The sequence below is a fragment of the Nerophis ophidion genome, linkage group LG06 (genome assembly GCF_033978795.1).
Source record: "Nerophis ophidion isolate RoL-2023_Sa linkage group LG06, RoL_Noph_v1.0, whole genome shotgun sequence".
NCBI classification, from domain to species: Eukaryota; Metazoa; Chordata; class Actinopteri; order Syngnathiformes; family Syngnathidae; genus Nerophis; species Nerophis ophidion.
Window position 1 is genome coordinate 42,059,202 of NC_084616.1, and position 20,086 is coordinate 42,079,287.

General features: G+C 39.7%; 1 protein-coding gene across 1 annotated transcript in view; it reads right to left on the reverse strand.

The window, feature by feature from the left end:
• Nucleotides 1-1,848: 1,848 nt before the first annotated feature.
• si:ch211-156j16.1 (uncharacterized protein LOC564557 homolog) overlaps nt 1,849-20,086 on the reverse strand; it is a 40,761-nt gene continuing 22,523 nt past the window's right edge. The window contains exons 3-5 of the mRNA XM_061903804.1: nt 11,012-11,398; nt 10,834-10,942; nt 1,849-4,392 (exon numbers count right to left, since the gene is read on the reverse strand). Coding sequence (XP_061759788.1) covers nt 4,386-4,392; nt 10,834-10,942; nt 11,012-11,398 — 503 coding nt within the window. The 3' untranslated portion in view covers nt 1,849-4,385. The remainder of the gene's footprint in view (nt 4,393-10,833; nt 10,943-11,011; nt 11,399-20,086) is intronic.

The window sequence follows — 20,086 nt, forward strand, 5'->3', positions numbered from 1 at the left end:
GTGCACATATGGACACCCTTATGTTTGAACATGGTGTTTGTCATGGACAAACTGTGACGAGCACAAAATTCCAATAGAAAAACACGACTCGGGTTCAGATCCGGGCGGCCATTCTTCCCAATCACGCCTCTCCAGGTTTCACTGTCGTTGCCAACATGAGCGTTGAAGTCCCCCAGTAGGACAAGGGAAGCACTTTCCAGTACTCCCTCGAGTTTTCCCAAAAAGGGTGGGTACTCTGAACTGCTGCTCCCCCCACCCGAAGGTGGAGGGAGGCTACCCTTTCGTCCACCGGGTTAAACTCCAACATGCAGGCTTTGAGCCGGGGTGGCAACAAGAATTGCCACCCCAGCCCGTCGCCTCTCACTGCCGGCAACGCCAGAGTGGAAGAGGGTCCAGTCCCTCTCGAGAGAAGTGGTTCCAGAGCCCTTGCTGTGCGTCGAAGTGAGTCCGACTATATCCAGCCGGAACTTCTCAACCTCGCGCACTAGCTCAGGCTCTTCCCCCCCGTGAGGTGACGTTCCACGTCTCAAGAGCTAGCTTCTGTAGCCAATGATCGGACCGCCAAGTGCCCTGCCTTCGGCTGCCGCCCAGCTCACATTGCACCCGACCTCTATGGCCCCTGCTATGGGTGGTGAGCCCATTGGAGTGGTGACCCACGTTGCCTCTTCGGGCTGTGCCCGGCCGGGCCCCATGGGAACAGGCCCGGCCACCAGGCGCTCGCCATCGTGCCCCACCTCTGGCCCTGGCTCCAGAGGGAGGCCCCGGTGACCCGCGTCCGGGCAAGAAAAATCTGGGTCCATGTTTTTTCTTCTTCATAAAGGTCTTCGAACTGCTCTTTGTCTGATCCCTCACCTAGAACCTTTTTGCCTTGGGAGACCCTACCAGGGGGCATAAAGCCCCCGGACAACATAGCTCCTAGGATCATTGGGACACGCAAACTCCTCTACCACGATAAGGTGGCAGCTCAGAGAGGAGTATATATATATATATATATATATATATATATATATATTTATATATGTCTATGAATGCATATTAATATGTGTATACATATATATACATGGACATGTCTATATAATATATACATGTCTATGAATACATATATAGATGTGTATACATAGACATGTCTATGTATATACTGTATATATATATATATATTTATATATGTATATATATATATATATATATATATATATTTATACATATATATACACATGTGTATACATATACGTATGTGTACATATATGTGTCCATATATACACAATGTATACATTGTGTATATATGGATATAATGTATACATTATACATATACGTATGTGTACATATATGTGTCCATATATACACAATGTATACATTGTGTATATATCGATATAATGTATACATTATACATGTATACATATATATTCACAATGTAAACATATATACAAAATAAACATATAACACACACACATATATATATATATATATACATGTATATATATATATATATATATATATATATATATTCATATATAAATGTATACATATATACATACATACACATAAATCAATCAATGTTTATTTATATAGCCCTAAATCACAAGTGTCTCAAAGGGCTTCACAAGCCACAACAATACACACATGTATACATATACACACACAAATATATATATATATATATATATATATATATATATATATATATATATATATATATATATATATATATATATATATATATATACACCAGAAGGATCCTCCACCATCAATCTGTTTTCTACCGCTTGTCCCTTTCAGGTTGTGTATGTAAAGGCTTACAAACAGAAACAAATGGAACTTTTTACAGGAAATCAAGTGACAACTGCCATGGAGTGTTTACATTTTATTTTTTATTGAAACAATATGAACAAACAAAAAAAACACTGCAATTAAATAAAAGGCTTGAAACAAAACACGATGGCACAAATGAACCTGGTATTACGGCAAGGCAGGGAGGGAGGAAAAACAAAAACACGTCGTTGCAAAACTTTGCTGTGTCTTAAAGCCTATTCATTAACGCTCATTACATCACTCATTTAGTGCACATTACGCAAGTTGGTAAGGCAAGCGAAGCCAAGCCGAGACTTAATTATTTGTACACCCTTTCACGCACACTTACGAAGTAACAAAGCAGGGCATTATTAACGCCTGTGCATTTCAACTAAGTGCCACGGGCAACCCTGGTAAGGAACACAGAATTTGTAGGAGACTTCAACATTAAAGTTACTTTTTTAAGTGACGTACACGGTGATGAGGCACTCGAACGTCCAGCTCCAATCGACCAGAAGAAAACCAGTGTCAGTGGCACAAACCCTTCTGCTAAATTTCACAGATATGTATTAGGTTTTTAGATGTCAGTGTTAAATTAGTCAGAATGTCACAAGGGTCACCTTTTATTTTATGTTACCACACACTCGACAGTGCGACATTTTGATGTTCTGGCCACTTCTGCACAAGGTGCGTCATACAGTTGGCCGTTAACAGGTCAGTGAAAATAAGGAAAATAATAGCGAATGGCTGCTAATGTTAGCTTTATGCTACGTGCTGTCGTCTAACGTAGTCCTTTTATACATTGTGTGGAATTTATAACCATCATTGCTGTTCTTCTGTAACTACAGTGCTGATAATTTCCTCTGCCGCTCATGAAAACTATATGGTTAGTTTGTTAGCTAGCAAGATTACGCGTCAACACATGTCATGGAAGTAGAAGTGGGGAAAATGATGAATTCTTCAATGGAACGCGTATTCTAAATTGATTATTTAAGTGTGTTTAAGTAATAGAGACAGTTTTAAAAATTCCAATCTAGCACAGACCCGCATAGGGCCGGGAAAAACAAAAGAAAAGCTAGGCTAGCTGTGGCGCTACGCTAGCTTGAATGTGAAGTAGTGAAACAAGAGAAAAATACATAATTTGGACACTTTAACAAAAGTTTAACTACAGTATGCTACAACAGAGTAGTAACCAGCTCAGAAGAGGAAATTAGCAAGTATATTAATAAGTCAGGAGAGAGTGCGGCAACACTGTCAGCCATGGATATGATTGGGTACATAGGGGGCAGATATAGTGGGGAGGTTTATTTATTTTATCCCTTAGCAGGCAATTCTTGTGTATCTATTGTTCCATATAAATGTCTATGCTGTGCGTACCCACATCCAAAAGCGGAAATGAGGCCATATCGCATACGCCATTTGCCATAGGAGGAGCTTTTCATACGTATTAATAATTAGGTATAATACAATTACAATAAATCATAATAATAGTAATAATAATAATAATAGGTTATAGAATGCTAATAATATATACATAATTAATCGATTTACAATCAAATCGTAACCCCTGAATCGTAATCGAATCATGAGGTGCCCAAAGATTCCAACGTCTAGAAGAAAGCACACAAAAGTAGCATGCTAACTAACAAATACAATACAAACAATACAGAAACCACATTTCTTTACTTCTGTTACAAGAATGTATGTTTTTTTTTCTCACCAATTTAAGTCATAAAATAGTTGCTGCCCGCCTCAAAACGAGAATGCCAGGAAGTAGCTCGCAAACTAACGAGACAAACACAAACATGGCGCTTCATAACGTTTTTACTACGGTGAAAGGAAATCGCTTTCTCTTGAGGTAATTCAAAAAGCATTATTTGTTCTCCGTGAAACGGAAATTTGTCATGTTCTTGAACTGAATTGATCAACCAAAACAAAAACTGCACTCCGTGGAATTTTTTTTTTTTACCTTACTTTCCATACCCTCCACTTCTGGATGAAACAAACACGAATATGAACCTGTTCTCAACGTTTCACTTTTGTTAGCATTTTTTTCAATTCAACAGTTTCTTTGCTGTTTTGAATCCCAATGGAAACAAAATGGTGCTGTGCCATCACACTACAGTATATCATCCTCCGTGAACCCAGGAAGCGGCCTGCTGGCTTCCTTTGTTTAAAGTACTACAGTGTCTAGGAAAATCTAACTATCACTTAAGCCCTTAAAATATCTCGTATCCAATCCAGAATCTTTTTTTTTAGAATAATCCCTCCAGGGGCCGTTCATGAAGTAAATGAGCTGAGCAACGAGTACTCCTCTTGTCTGACATACATACATACATACATACATTAGACATACATGCATACAGTACAGTACAGTACAGTACATACAAACACACATACTAGCCTCCCGTGCCTTCTTTTTTTGGCAACAGTCCAGGGTCCGGGTTAGAATCATTAACTTCCGGTATCACAATGATTTTTGTTTTTCTTTTTTTTTTCTTTTTTTTTAATGATTGGAAATGACATCACAGTTCAGTAGTTCAGAATTTTCCAGAACCTTGACAACTTCTGCTGCTTTGCCGGCTTCTTGTTCTTCTTCAAGGACTGTGGGATAGAAAAATTGAGAGATTATCGTGAATGAAGATTAGAACGGTCATTATTATCATAAAAGCAGTTAGGTGTGTTAGTGCTAACTAGTGTGCGGTCACCAAAATGACCAGAATATATAATATTTTTAGGGTAGTGAAGTGAAGTGAATTATATTTATATAGCGCTTTTCTCTAGATTTTCTCTAGGGGACGGTGTGGCTCGATTGGGAGAGTGGCCGTGCCAGCAACCTGAGGGTTCCTGGTTCATGGTTCAATTCCCACCTTCCATGAACCTAGTCACGTCCGTTGTGTCCTTGAGCAAGACACTTCGCCCTTGCTCCTGGTGGGTGGTGGTTAACGCATTGAATGGCAGCTCCTGCCATCAGTGTGTGAATGTGTGTGTGAATGGGAGAATGTGGAAATAGCGCTTTTCTACTTTCAAAGTACTCAAAGCGCTATACAAGTACAAACCCCGTTTTCATATGAGTTGAGAAATTGGGTTAAATGTAAATATAAACGGAATCCAATGATTTGCAAATCATTTTCAACCCATATCCAATTGAATGCACTACAAAGACAACATGCAGTATTTAATATGAAAACTGATAAACATTTTTATTTTTTGCAAATAATCATTAACTTTAGAATTTGATGCCAGCAACACGTGACAAAGAAGTTGGGGAAGGGGGCAATACATACTGATAAAGTTGAGGAATGTTCATCAAACACTTATTTGGAACATCCCACAGGTGTGCAGGCTAATTGGGAACAGGTGGGTGCCATGATTGGGTATAAAAGCAGCTTCCATTAAATGCTAAGTAATTCACAAAGAAGGATGAGTCAAGGGTCACCGCTTTGTAAGCAAATTGTCGAATAGTTTTAGAACAATGTTTCTCAACGAGTTATTGCAAGGAATTTAGGGATTTTACCATCTATGGTCCGTAAAATCATCAAAAGGTTCAGAGAATATGGAGAAATGATTGCACGTAAGTGATAACATTACGGACCTTTGATCCTTCAGACGGTACTGCATCAGAAACCGACATCAGTGTGTAAAGGATATCACCACATGGGCTCAGGAACACTTCCTAAAACCACTGTCAGTAACTACAGTTGGTCGCTACATCTGTAAGTGCAAGGTAAAACTCTACTAAGCAAAGCAAAAGCCATTTATCAACAACACCAAGGAACGCCCCCGGCTTTGCTGGGCCAGAGCTCACCTAAGATGGACTGATGCAAAGTGGAAAAGTGTTCTGTGGTCTGACGAGTCCACATTTCAAATTATATTTGGAAACTGTGTACGTGGTGTCCTCTGGAACAAAGAGGAAAATAACCATCTGGATTGTTATAGGCGCAAAATTCAAAAGCCAGCATCTGTAATGGTGTGGGGGTAAATTAGTGCCCAAGGCATGGGTAACTTACACATCTGTGAAGGCATCATTAATGCTGAATGGTCCATACAGGTTTTGAAGCAACATATGTTGTCATCCAAACAAAGTTAGCATGGACACCCCTCCTTATTTCAGCAAAACAATGCCAAGCCATGTGTTACAACAGCGTGGCTTCGTAGTAAAAGAGTGCGGGTACTAGACTGGCCTGCCCGCAGTCCAGACATGTCTCCCATCAAAAATGTGTGGCGCATTATGAGGCGTAAATTACAACAACAAGATCCCGGACTGGTGAACAACTTAAGCTCTACATAAAACAAGAATGGTAAGGAATTCCACTTTCAAAGCTTCAATAATTAGTTCCATCAGTTCCCAAACGTTTATTAAGTGTTGTTAAAAGAAAAGGTGATGTAACACAGTGGTAAACACGCCCTTTCCCAACTACTTTGGCACATGTTGCAGCCATGAAATTCTAAGTTAATTATTATTTGCAAAAAAAAATAAAGGTTATGAGTTTGAACATCAAATATCTTGTCTTTGTAGTACATTCAACTGAATATGGGTCAAAAAGGATTTGCAAATCATTGTATTCCGTTTATATTTACATCTAACACAATTTCCTAACTTATATGGAAACAGGGTTTGTATAACCCATTTAGTGACTCAAAGCGCTTTACATAGTGAAACCCAATATCTAGGTTACATTTTTTTATACCAGTGTGTGGAACTGGGAGCAGGTGGGTAAAGTGTCAGCAGTGACACAACAGCAGTGACTAGGATGGCAGAAGCAGGGATTGAACCTGGAACCCTCAAGTTGCTGGCACGGCCACTGGTACAACATTTTCCACTTCTTATAAGATATCTGCAAGAATCATACATGCGTTTATTATTTTGTAGTGTGCAATATTAGAAAAAGGTTAAACAATAACTGACTGAACGGCTGCTTAGGCTGCTATATTTTTTTTTACTTTATTTGAATTGGGCCAATGAGAGAAGGCAGCCTGTTAGTGCCCAAGTGTTGATGACTTGAGTACTTGAACGGAAAAGTGTCTTAAAGATCCTAAATTTCTCAATTATTTTGGACAAAATTCCACCCTTGGCATTTTGGCATTGCCAGGGAAATCGTCGAATCAGGGCTGCCCCGCCCTATGGGCAGAAAACGCACTGTGTACGCTGAAAATTATTTTCCACTTGCCCAGATTTCGAACTGTATTTCTAGGAAAGTCCCTAGTTTTAAGGGCTTTATTTTTAGTCAATGGCTTTACATCCTAATCCTAATGTTATTATGTATAATTATATTGTGTCTATTCGAGTTTAAGTATGTTGAATTTGAGAAAAAAATTATTCAAATACGATATTTTGGTTTTTTCCACATAGATAATCTTTGTTTAAAGATTCTGCAACCCCCTGAGGATGCTTAATTTAAGACTTGCAAATTGAATAATGCTAGTTTTCAGAATTAAATACTGATTGCTAGCTTGAAAGTCCTGCTAATTTCAAGATATAAAAATGTTAATTTAGGATGTGCTATCAAATAAAATTAACTAGCTGCATGTACAGATAATTTCACCAGTTTTTAGTTTTTTTTCGCATCCAGTACTATTTCCGCAGGAATCATACATACGTTATTTGTTTTGTCGTATGGGATGTTAGAAAAGGTTTGATCAAGTGATATTAGTCATGCGGATAACAGTGGTTGGTTGGTTGAAGTTACTGGTTGGTTTAAGTGTATTACAATACGGTAAGTATGAAAAAGACCTATTTACTATCAACTGGCTGGAATGGACTTATGCTATCTTGAAGTTGAAGTGGAGTGGTATTATTATTTTTTTTTTTTGCAACAACTTGTGGCGACAATAATCTATCAGGTCAAGCTCATGATGCAGTAACATGAATAATGCGGACACGTCTGTTACCAAATACTTTCCAATACGCTTCTGCCTCAGAGACTTTGTATGTGTAGGTAATATGCAACTATTGATACTTATATAATAAGTCTCAATATGATACTATATATATACACACACACACAATATATATATATATATATATATATATATATATATATATATATATATATATATATATATATATATATATATGTTATACACTTTATATTGACACGTGGGGTTTTAGACTGCTATATTGTTCAATTACGTATGGCTGGCTTGTGTGCTATTGTGTGCATTGATATTCAGTGTCTGTCCATTTTGGGACGAGTAAACGCTTTGCAGGACTGCTTGTACGTATCAGGGCGTGTATGGAAAATTTGACATGATATCATCTGATTCTTGGTTTTTTTTGCTGACATCGGACCGATATCCGAAAACAATATTGGATCTGGACACCCCAAAGTATTTTAGGCTTAGTTTAAATTCTCCCCCAAAAAATTAATCTTGTATTCCGTGTTTATATAGAGATTTGGAGATGCAAGCTAACAGGTGGCACAAAATGAATTTTCCTTCTGAAAATCACAGCTTTTCTTGCCGTCACTTACACAAACCATCGACCTGGACAAATGCACCCATCACAGGGGTGTGGTCTTAAAAAAGAGGGGTTGTCTTTTTATTCAGGGTTGTCTTATATTCAGGTCAATTTGGTATTCTTGTTATAAGGAAACATGGAAATTAGAAATCAATAATTTCACAGTGGTACCACAGCTTTTGTACGCTCCACTTTTCACATGATTCAGTTTTCATATACTCTCGATTTTTGATGCGGTCAATCAGTGCGTACAACGAACCAGTGTGTTTGCCCGAGTATCATTCCCCTGAATCGAGCGCCCAAACAAAGTGTCCCGAAGTATTTGTATTGAGTTTGACTGCAAAATTACCAAACAAAGCACTTTGATGGACAAGGTAAAAACAACAACATTGAGTTTAAGAAATAACTTGTAGTGAAGTACGAAGAAGGCATCCAAGTCCCATCCTGCTTTTCCACTCATCGCCATCTTCGCCAACAAGCGTCTTCATCAAAGTGGAAATGATGCTAAATGTTCATCTTTCCTTTATATTTTTCGTTTTATGCATGTAAATCTCATCTGTTTGCCATAAAATGTGTTTTGTGTTCATAATTTTGGGTATTTAGGATCAATTTAATTTACGCCATAACTTATGGTAAAAATTGCTTGGATGTCCGCCCCATTCAGTTTTTATCGGACACTTTGCAATGAATTACTACCGAGGTACCATTGTATAATAACAGACATGTTATGCGTATTGTCAAAACCCGAAAACTTGCCACTTTTGAAGCCAAAGACATAATGTTGTTTACACATGGCAGAAATAGACCAACAATTGCAGGAAAAGTTATAATTCATCCCTAAGATGAAAAAGCCACTTGATGTTGTTTGGCGCCTTTGTGTTGCACCATAAGCTCTCCCATTGTTTGGTGCCGTTCAAGACAAACTGGGGGTCAATTCAAGCACTTGTACAAACAAGCACTTTAATTTGTAGAAAACGGCTTTGGTGCTTTGTTCAGGATTGTTTTTATACAGTAACATAATTTCCAAATGTAATAAATTGTCAGACTGAATTAATGTTCTGCACATTATTGGGAAGGGTGTGGTTATGCTGTCAATGACGAGCCGAATTGATGGAATAGGGAAAATGACAGAAACTGTTACATTGTCTTTTTTCACTGGCATTCTGTTCCTGGCAGACCTGTGACACACACACACAAACATTCAGACATCATCAACGCAGCACACTAGTGTTTTGTATCAGGCGATGGTGTAGTCACTCTCATGAGGAAAGTTAAAATATTTGAGCAGAAATGATGATCTAAGCCCTTCTGGGAAAGTGAGATCATCAAATTCGCTCCTTCAGGTCCAAGACATCTCAAAGGTTGGGTTTCATCAAAGGATGACTCAGGAGCAAAAACCACAGATCTTTTTTTTTTTTTGAACGCCGCTGTTCTCCAACCGTGTGTGAAATGACATCACAGGTAGCGTTCTGTTTACACAGGTGCCAATAAAGTTGTTTGGGCTCTTTTCAAATATTGGATTGTTTACACAATTGCAGATGCTGGAAAATGTTTTCGAGCCATGAGCTAATTTTAGTGTTTTGTATATTTCAGTACAGAGGTCTGAGTGTACCGGGCCACAGCCGGATGTCTAATATTCAAGGTCTCCGTGCAAAAAAACAGCTGGCACCGGACGACTTCTGCCCAAGCAAGTCAGAGCTTTTTCCCCCCGTCTATCACTTGAACACACCCAACCTCTCTCAAAGTTCAGACAGGCTAGCTGAACTGACTCTTTAGACGAGACAACGTTGTATAGCAGCTTGTTGGTATGGACCAAATTCAGTCTAGAAAATATCAGATTTTTTTGTTGTTACATTTTGAACCAAGCCTAGAAATTCTGTTCACTGTGGTGATTTATACGGGATATACCGTATTTCCTTGAATTTCCGCAGGGCATATAGTATGCGGCTGCCTTGTATTACTGCCGGGTCAAACTCGCTTTCCAAAATAATTAGCGCATGCTTAGTATTACCGCCTGGTCAAACTCGTGACATCACGAGTGACACTTCCCCTGTCATCATTTTCAAAATGGAGGAGGCTGATTTCAATACCGGTAATTTGAAATCGCATAAAGGGAAGAAGATTAAGAGCTATTCAGTAGGATTTAATGTCCAAGCCTACATCACACTCAAATTTTTACTGCATACCTTTGGTAAGTGCCGGAGTGAGAAGAGGTTTTAAAATAATTAGGGCATGCTTACTTTTACCGCATGCCTTTGGTAAGCGCAGGAGTGAGAAGAAGTTTTATTTTAATTAGCGCCCCGGCGGCAATTCAAGGAAATACGGTAATTAACTTACATCTGGATAAAAAAATAAAATGGCACCAACTGAATGTCGGAGACTTAAAAATGGTTGAAATTGTTGTTTGAAATGTGGGCGTATGTCTGTACAAAGTTACATCACCAACTATTGGTCTGGCATGCACATTGCAGTGTTTTTTGCAGGTCTGCATAATCATTAGATTTTTGTTGACAATGTTCAAAAAGAATAAAAACTTATGTTTATTACTTGCCGGACATAATTTTAAATTGAGGCAAAGTACTCACGAATATTTTCCCATCCTCCTCACAACAGCAACCACCACGGCGCCGACAATGACTACGGCCAACAAGGCACCAATCACGATGCCGACCACCTGACCAGAGCTCAGGCCTTCTACAGGACAGGGAAGTAAAGTATTAGCATATCAAATAATTGATATGTTTGTATCAGTTTATTCCTCACCTGCTGCGTCGTCTTCTACAAGCACTTCATCGGCCGTGTTGGCCTGGCTGGTTTCCGTCCACTGAGGGCTGACCACGGCAGGCTCAGTTGGCACATCGGTCTGCACAGCAGGGGGCTCAGTGGTAAGGGGCTCAGGTTCTGCAGTTGCAGCGGGAGCAGGGGTTTCGGTCTCCAAGGTAGGCCCCTCCCTGCCATTGGTTGTAACCTGAGGTGAAGGGGCCTCGGTCACGATGTCTGTCGCCACTTGTTCTGCGGCCGTTGGCGGCTCAGTCGTAGGGGGACCGGTGACCACTTCAAGATCCTTGCTGCCTTCCGTGGCCTGCGAGGTGATGTCTGCTACTGAGTCAGTTGCAAAAATGTCACGGTCTGTTGGGAGGGCGGTGGGACCTACAAGGGAACATACAGACACAGGTCACATGTATGTTGTGGGACTGATGGATGGATGATTGAGGGATGCGTGCATGAATGGATGGGTGAGAGGGTTAATAGGTGCATGGGTGGATGGATAGGTGGATGCATGAATGACTATATGGTTGGATGGGTGGGTGAATGGTTGCATGACTGCATGGGTGGATGGATGTGTGGATGAATAAATGGATGGATGGATAAATGGATGGGTAGGTGGATGGCTCGGTGAATGGATACATAGTTGGGTGGGTGGATGAATGGATGAATGGATGATGATGAGTAGATACAAACTGTAGATGCATGGATGGATGGATGTATGGATGCATGGATGAACAGATGAATGGATGAATGGATGTGTAAGTGGATGGCTAGGTGAGTGGATACATAGTTGGGTGGGTGGATGAATAGATGTATGGATGATGATAGGTAGATGGATGCATGTATCAATGGATGATGATGATGAATATGATGGGTGGATGTATGAATGCATGGATGAATAGATGGATGAATGGATGGATGGGTGGGTGGATGGTTAGTTGAATGGATACATAGTTGGGTTGGATGGATGAATGGATGTTGATGATGATGTTGATGACGATGATGATGATGATGATGATGATGATGATGATGATGATGATGATGGGTAGATAAATGCATGGATGGATGGATGTATGAATTAATGAATGATGATGGGTAAATAGATGGATGGATGGGTGGATGCATGGATGAATAGATGGTTGCTAGGGGAATGGATACATGGTTGGGTGGGTGGATGGATGATACATGGCTGATGATGATGATGATGATGATGATGGGTAGATAGATGCATGAATGAATAGATGGATGATGGATACGTAGTTAGTTTGTTGTGTAAATGAATTGATGGATGATGAATGGGTGGATACTAGGTGAATGGATACATAGTTGGATGGGTGGATGGATGATGAATAGATGATTATGATGCTGGGTAGATAGATGCATGGATGGATGGATGGATGGACGGATGAATGGATGGGTTGCTGGATGCTAGGTGAATGGATACATAGTTGGGTGGGTGGATGGATGATGATGATGATGATGATGATGATGATGATGATGATGATGATGATGATGATGAGTACATAGATGCATGGATGGGTGGATGGACACATAGGTGGTTTGGTAAATGAATGGATGGATGAAAGATGGATTCATTAAATTGTGGATGGGTGGATGCATGGATTGATAAATGGTTGTTTGGATGATAGATTGGTGGGTGGATAGGTGAATGAATAGATGGATGCATGGATGAATGGATGGATGGATGGCTAGATGAATGGATACTTAGTTGGGTGGGTGGATGGATGAATGGATGATGATGTGTCGATAGATGCATATGGTGGATGGATGATGGCTGGATAGATAGATGGGTGGATGTATGGATGCATGAATGAACAGATTGATGGATTAATGGTTGGATGGATGGCTAGGTAAATGGATACATAGTTGGGTGGGTGGATGGATGAATGGATGATGATGATGGTGGGTAGATAGATGCATAGGTGGAGGGATACGTAGTTTGTTGTGTAAATGAATGGATGGATGATGAATGGATGAATTAAATTGTGGATGGATGGATGGATGCATGGATTGTTAAATGGTTGCTTCAGTGGGTGGATAGATCAATGGATAAATGGATACATGGAAGGATGGATGGATGCATGGATGGATGGATAAATGCATGGATGGATAGATGCATGGGTGGGTGGGTGAATGCATGGATGGGTGGGTGAATGATAACGGATCAATACATGGATGCAAGAGGGATGGGTGGGTGGGTGGATGATACATGGATATGGACATTTGTTTTCTAAAGAAATCTCTGGTTTTATATATTTTGAAATACAATACTTACTGTATATAATTACCATTTGCAATCAGTGCAATCCATAACACAACAAAAAGAGAAATGACTACAAATCAGATAAGGAAAGTAAGTGGGGGTGCCCCCCACCACTGACTACCTCTAATTGGCCAAACCTTTTGAAACCGCATCTGCTAGAAAGAATGTAACTTTATCATTTTTGAGCAAGACTCTCAATTTCCTGTATTGACTGCAGTTGTCCAAGTGTGAGTCACACAATAAAACCGTATCATTGTTTATACTTGTTTCATATGTTCCCAAAGTGGCCCCTAAAAGTAGGACTCACAACACCAATGTCGTTGTATCGCGGGAAAAACACATCACGGCTAATTACAGAGGTCACAAGTCAAGCAACCCAATGTGGGCCCCGGTAAATCTTTAGGTAACCCGAGTGGTGTCGCTCCCAGACCTTACATACCAATCTTCTCGTCTTTCTACACTCATGGACGACTTGAGCCTCCTATGTGAATGTAGTCATTGTTGCACCAGGCCGCCATCACGGCTGACCGCTTCTTGCTCGTGGGCCTGCGCTCACACACCAAAGTCGAGCCTCTCAGTGCACAAACTGCATGAGTGCTGACGACAAACAGCGTCAATGTGAAATAAATTAAAGGTGCGAATGATGAGATAGTGGAGTGATGTCACTCTGTCACTGCACTTGTCCTCCAAGCCACAAATGCTGCCACCGCACCTCGTGACCTCATAAAGGCTTCATCCTCGAGCAATCCCTCCATCCTGTCTTTACGGCCACATGCGTCTTTACAGGCCACATCCTCTGCCTCATTTCCTGCAGGATGGGGCTGCCACTGCCCGAGTTGATGAGTGAGGAGAATGCGGGAAGCCTTGTTAAACATGTGGAATTGTTCAAAGGACAACTGGATGATTCAAGCTTTGGAGAGACGGAGAGCAGAGTCTGCCATTTCAGGGTTAATCAAATTAACTTTTTTTCAGGAATTTTCTGGTATGTTTTCAGTAGATTGTTTATTGTTTATTGTTTATTGTTTACTGAGGATCCCCATTAGCTGACGCACAAACGCCAGGCTAGTCTTCCTGGGATCCTTTTCTAAAGTTAAAGTAAAATAATAATACCCAGATCCAGTTACAAAACATACACAAATCCAGTTACAAATAAAAGAAAGGAAACAGGAAAAGAAAAAGAAAATTCTCAAAATAATTAAAATTAAATAACAGTACACAGATACAGTTACAGAACATATGCAGATCCAGTTACAATAAATGAAGGAAAAAGAATATTCTCTAAATAATAAAATAAAATAACAGTACACAGATACAGTTACAGAACATACACGGATCCAGTTACAACAAAAGCAAGGACAAGGGAAAAGAAAAAGAAAAGACTCTTTAAGTCTAAAAAGTGATTTCACATGTTTCCTAAAATTTTTTTTTTTTTTTACTGGGAATAGTCCTAATATCTGCTATGAGGTGGCGACTTGTCCAGGGTGTACACCGCCTTCCGCTCGATTGTAGCTGAGATAGGCACCAGCGCCCCCCGCGACCCCAAAGGGAATAAGCGTTAGAAAATGGATGGATGGATAGTCCAAATGAAGAGTATTCCATATAGAAATGCCTCTGTACACATCAGTACTTTTCATTGAATTAATTATTGGTGGTGGTAATGCAAGTAGACCTTGAGTTGAAGCTCTGGTACTGTAGTAGTGAACGTCCGCATTATAACTAATCTGCTTAAAAAGAGCTCTAGGGTACTTGTTATGAATAATGTTTCGAATAAGTAACAATAGACTGCTGGATAATCTATGAATAACCTTCAGCCATTTGAGACAAGAATGCATACTGTCCACACTCGATCAATAAGAACAGTCTAGCTGCCCCATTTTGAGCTGTTTAATAATAATAATAATAATACCTGGGATTTATATAGCGCTTTTCTAAATACCCAAAGTCGCTTTACATGTGTGTGTGTGGGGGGAGGAGGGAGGATAAAAACAACTTTATCAGAAAAGAAAACTAAGATAAGCAAGCAAGAAAAGTAAAAAAAGGAAAAAGAATGAAGAAACACTAAGGGCAGGGTCAGTTTGGAAAGGTTAGTGTGAAGAGGTGAGTTTTAGGGTGGTTGTGAAGGTAGGGAGAGAGGGGGCATCTCTGATGTGCCTGGGGAGAGCGTTCCAGAGAGAGGGGGCAACCACGGAGAAGGCCAGGTCGCCCCAGGTTCGGCGCCTAGACTTGGGGACCTCCAGGAGGCCGGCATCACTAGACCTGAGGGAACGGGACGGGACATGTGGCTGGAGGAAGTCAGAGAGGTAGGGTGTAGCCAGGTTATGGAGTGCCTTGTAGGTGGTGAGGAGTATTTCAAAGGTGATTCTGTATTTGACAGGCAGCCAGTGGAGGTCATGAAGGACAGGTGTGATGTGCTCTCTGGAGCGGGTTCCGGTGAGCAGGCGGGTAGCGGAGTTCTGGACATATTGCAGTTTATTGAGGGTTTTGGAGGTGATGCCGTAGAGCAGGGGTAGGGAACATATGGCTCGTTAGCCAGATGTGGCTCTTTTGATGACTGCATCTGGCTCTCGGATAAATCTGAGCTGACACTACTTAACGCAATAAGTAATGAATAATTCCACTTGTAATTACAGTGTAAAAATAACGTTAAAAATATAAAAATGCTCATGCATTTGAATCCATCCATCCTTTTTTCTACCGCACCTGTTCAAGAAGTAGCAGTGAAACTGAAAGCCGTAGTGGCGGAGGATCTGACCGAGGGATAGGAGGTAGATAGTGAAGGGTAGGGGGCCAAGTACTGAGCTCTGGGGGACGCCGTGGGTGACTGGGGCAGTGGAGGAGCTGCAGTTGTTGGTTGAAATGAATTGCTGACGGTCAGAGAGGTAGGATTTCATCCAGGAGAGGGCAGTGCCGGATAAACCAAGGGAGAAGTGGAGGCGTGATAGGAGGATGGAGTGGTTGATGGTGTCGAAGGCAGCACTGAGGTCGAGGAGAATGAGGATGGAGAGGGAACCAGAATCGGCAGAGAGGAGGATGCCGTTGGTGACCTTGAGTAGGGCAGTTTCTCTGCTGTGGAGTGAGCGGAAGCCGGATTGGAACTTTCGTATAGGTTATTGTGGTGAAGGTGGGATTTTATTTGGGAGGCAACTGCACGTTCAAGAATTTTAGAGAGGAAGGGTAGGTTGGAGATGGGCCTGTAGTTGTTGGGGGAGTTGGGGTCGAGACCGGGTTTCTTGAGAATGGGGTGATGGCAGCCAGCTTGGGGGCAGGAGGGACAGAGCCAGTAGATAGGGAGGAGTTAATTATAGTGGTGATGAGAGGTGAGAGTGAGGGGAGGCAGGCTATGAATAAAGTGGATGGGATTGGGACAAGAATGCAGGTGGAGGCTTTCATACCAGAAATTATGGAGGATAGGTCAGTTGTGGTGATTTCAGAGAAGAAAGTGAGTGGGTGGTTGGAGAGTAAAGAGGGGGCATGATCAGGGGAGAAGGTGGGAGAGGAGGCGGCCAGTTCAGAGTGGATGGTGTTCATTTTTGATTGAAAAAATGATAAAAATTCTTTACATGTTTGTAATTTTGTAAGCTCAAGCCTAAATAACTGAACAAGAATCCAGATGACACAACGCCAATGTTTGTACTACCTGTCTGCAAATTTTAAACTTTTCCTAATTTGATTACATGCTATAGTATGTTTTTATTGTCATAATTTTATTGCATGATTTTTGTATCCCTTTGATTTATGTAGCCAGGGACTGCAGATGGAAATGAGCTATTTAGCTATAATCTGGTACAAAACATGTCTGTCTTTGAGCTTATTGTTTCTGTGCATTGCCCCTTCAAATAAAGACTAAACTATTAATTGCAGGTGTTACATACATAGCACATTTCCTAACAACAGCGATACTTCCACCCATCTTAGCGGCAATTTGATTGATATATTCGGACCAAGAAAGTGCATTACTTAAGTGTAACGCCCAAAAGTCTAACTTTATCCTCTTGTTTGATTAATTGTCCTAAAATCTGTAAATTAAGTATAGGATTTTTTTGCCAGACTATGTCGTGAACCAAAGACAATACTTTTTGTTTTTAAAATGTTTAGAACAAGTCTATTACTTATCACCCACTCAATAACAGCATCTAAGTCCTTTGAGAGGACAAACTGAAGTTCCCCTATTGAAGATGCAGAATGATATAATGTGGTGTTATCAGCATACAGTACCAAACTGGATGTTTGAGTCACAAGCGGAAGATCTTTTGTAAAGAAAATTAAAATAGAAGTGGTCCCAAAAACCTGCCTTTCGGCACATCATAGCTTAAACAATAGGTGTTTGATAGCATTCCATTTAAATATACACGTTGAGTTCTGGAAGATAAGTTACTCTCAAACCAAGAGATAGCCATAGAACTAAAACCGTAACATTTCAATTTACCGATCAAAAATGTATGGTCTGTTGCCTTGCTTCTACTGCTGATAGACATTTTAAATGTAAAACTTATTAAAAAAAAATGTTTTCCTGAATTGTACGGTGCTCAAAAAAGGTAGCGGCCATTAATAAAATGAATCATTATCATTTTTACAATGTTTTAGTAATGAGTAATCTCGCCACACTGAACACCTAAAAACACAACAACAAGATACTATGGGAATTAACCTTTATATTTTAATTTTGTGTTCAAAAAGTTGCAATATTACGGGAATTAAGTCCTAATTCTACCACAATAAAGTTGTATTCCCTACCGCTCGAATGCAGCTGAGATAGGCGCCAGCGACCCCCCGCGACTCCAAACGGGACAAGCGGTAGGAAATGGATGGATGGATGGAAAATATATTACATTTTATTAAAAAAAATAGGGTTTTAATATTATTAGGAGGAAAAAAAACTACAAATTACATTGACTGAAAATACCAACTTTATTAGCTTTGTTTGAATATTATTTATTTTACAATTATTTAATAATGATATAGGGTGAAAATAGAACAGAATTCCTCCAGAAGGACAGCAACTGCCGGTTTCAGGTGTTACAGGCGGCGTGGCCGTGCCAGCAACTTAAGGGTTCCCGGTTCAATCCCGGCTTCCACCATCCTAGTCACTGCCGTTGTGTCCTTGGGCAAGATACTTTACCCTACTGCTCCCAGTGCCACCCACACTGGTTCAAATGTAACTTAGATATTGGGCTTAACCATGTAAAGCACTTTAAGTCACTACAGAAAATTAACTTCACTATTTTACAGTTAGTGTGTTGTGGATTTTCTGAGAGTAAGTATAATATCAATATTATACTGTAAGACTAAAACATACAATGCAAATCAAAATAGAATAAATAATAAAAAGTAAAGATTGTGATATTTTCACCTAAAGAATTACAATGAATTGATACACTCGCATCATAATCCTTTTTTTTTTTTTTTTTTACATTTTTAAAACAAAAAATATAACACGCTTACAGGATGTTATCTAATTAACTTAATTTATTTTATTTTGTTGTATTTTTACATTCACTATACTATGCACTCGTACACTTAACCGTGACATATTCATCAATTAATCAAACTAATGCGTTTGACTGGCATATATCATTGACCTACAGGGCAGTTATGTTGGAGCCCCGTGAACTCTGCCTAGCAACAAGCAGTTGAACAACTCAAGCAGTTCTGTTCATTGGCATTTTGTGGGTTTAAGCCAGGGGTGTCCAAAGTGCAGCCAATTTTCGGCCCGCAGCTAATTGTTTTCCGGCATACCACACATTCTGGAAATGCTATTGCGAAAATAAATTAAAAAAACATTTAAAAAAAAGTGGAATGAGGAGAAATCTAACTAGCAAAGTTGCAATGTTGACACAAAGCTGCCATGCAGGCTTTTTTTTCTTTGTCTACCTTTTTTTTTCTTTTATTGCCATACTCAAAACAAAACAAAAATCAGTATTATAAAGAATTATTGACCTATTCAAGGCTCCAATTACTTCAAATATTTCACTTTAAAATGTTTAATGGGGACAATATTGCACATATTGTGTGGTTGCCATATAAATACATCAATATTTTATTTGACAAAAGAGCATAAAACAAACAAAATAATAGTTCAAACGTAAAATGGACAGAAGCTGATCCAGTAACTTGTGTTGAAAAAAAAAATTATAATAATAAAATGTATCACTGTATTTATCTTTTCTTTGTGATTACTCAAAAGTGATAATGAATTAAAATAAATGGTGTCTTGCATTATTGATATTTTAGGGCTCTAATTACTAAATACTGCATTTGTTTTACTATAAAAAAAAAAAAATTCAAATTAGTTGTCTTTGACAGAAAAGGCTTTTTTTGTTGTTGTTGTTGTTTTACTTTATCAACCTGAAGTGGATTTACTGTAAGCGTTAAATAAAAAATAAATAATAAAATTTCACTTATTACCCTCTATGGTCCCCGGGAGCCCTAAAGGTAAAAAAAACAAACAAAAAAAAAACAAAACACATATATTTTGTAATGGTTTGAAAATAAAAAATATTAAAATGGCCCCTGCATTGCTTTTATTTTTCCGTGTGCGGCCCACGGTGAAAAAAAGTTTGGATACCCCTGGTTTAAGCCCATCCATTGGCCGATTTCCATTTATTAGCTTTCCACTTGCAGGCTGACTTAGAGTTAAAGAAAAGGAGCCTCCCTTTATGGATGTAGCAGCTGCATGAAGACATGTATTTATCCTTGTGTCTGTCATCAAGGTCTGCACCATAAAGCTCAACCTCATCATTTCCCCTCAATAACCCGAGTTCCATGCCGCCATGTTCAACATCCTC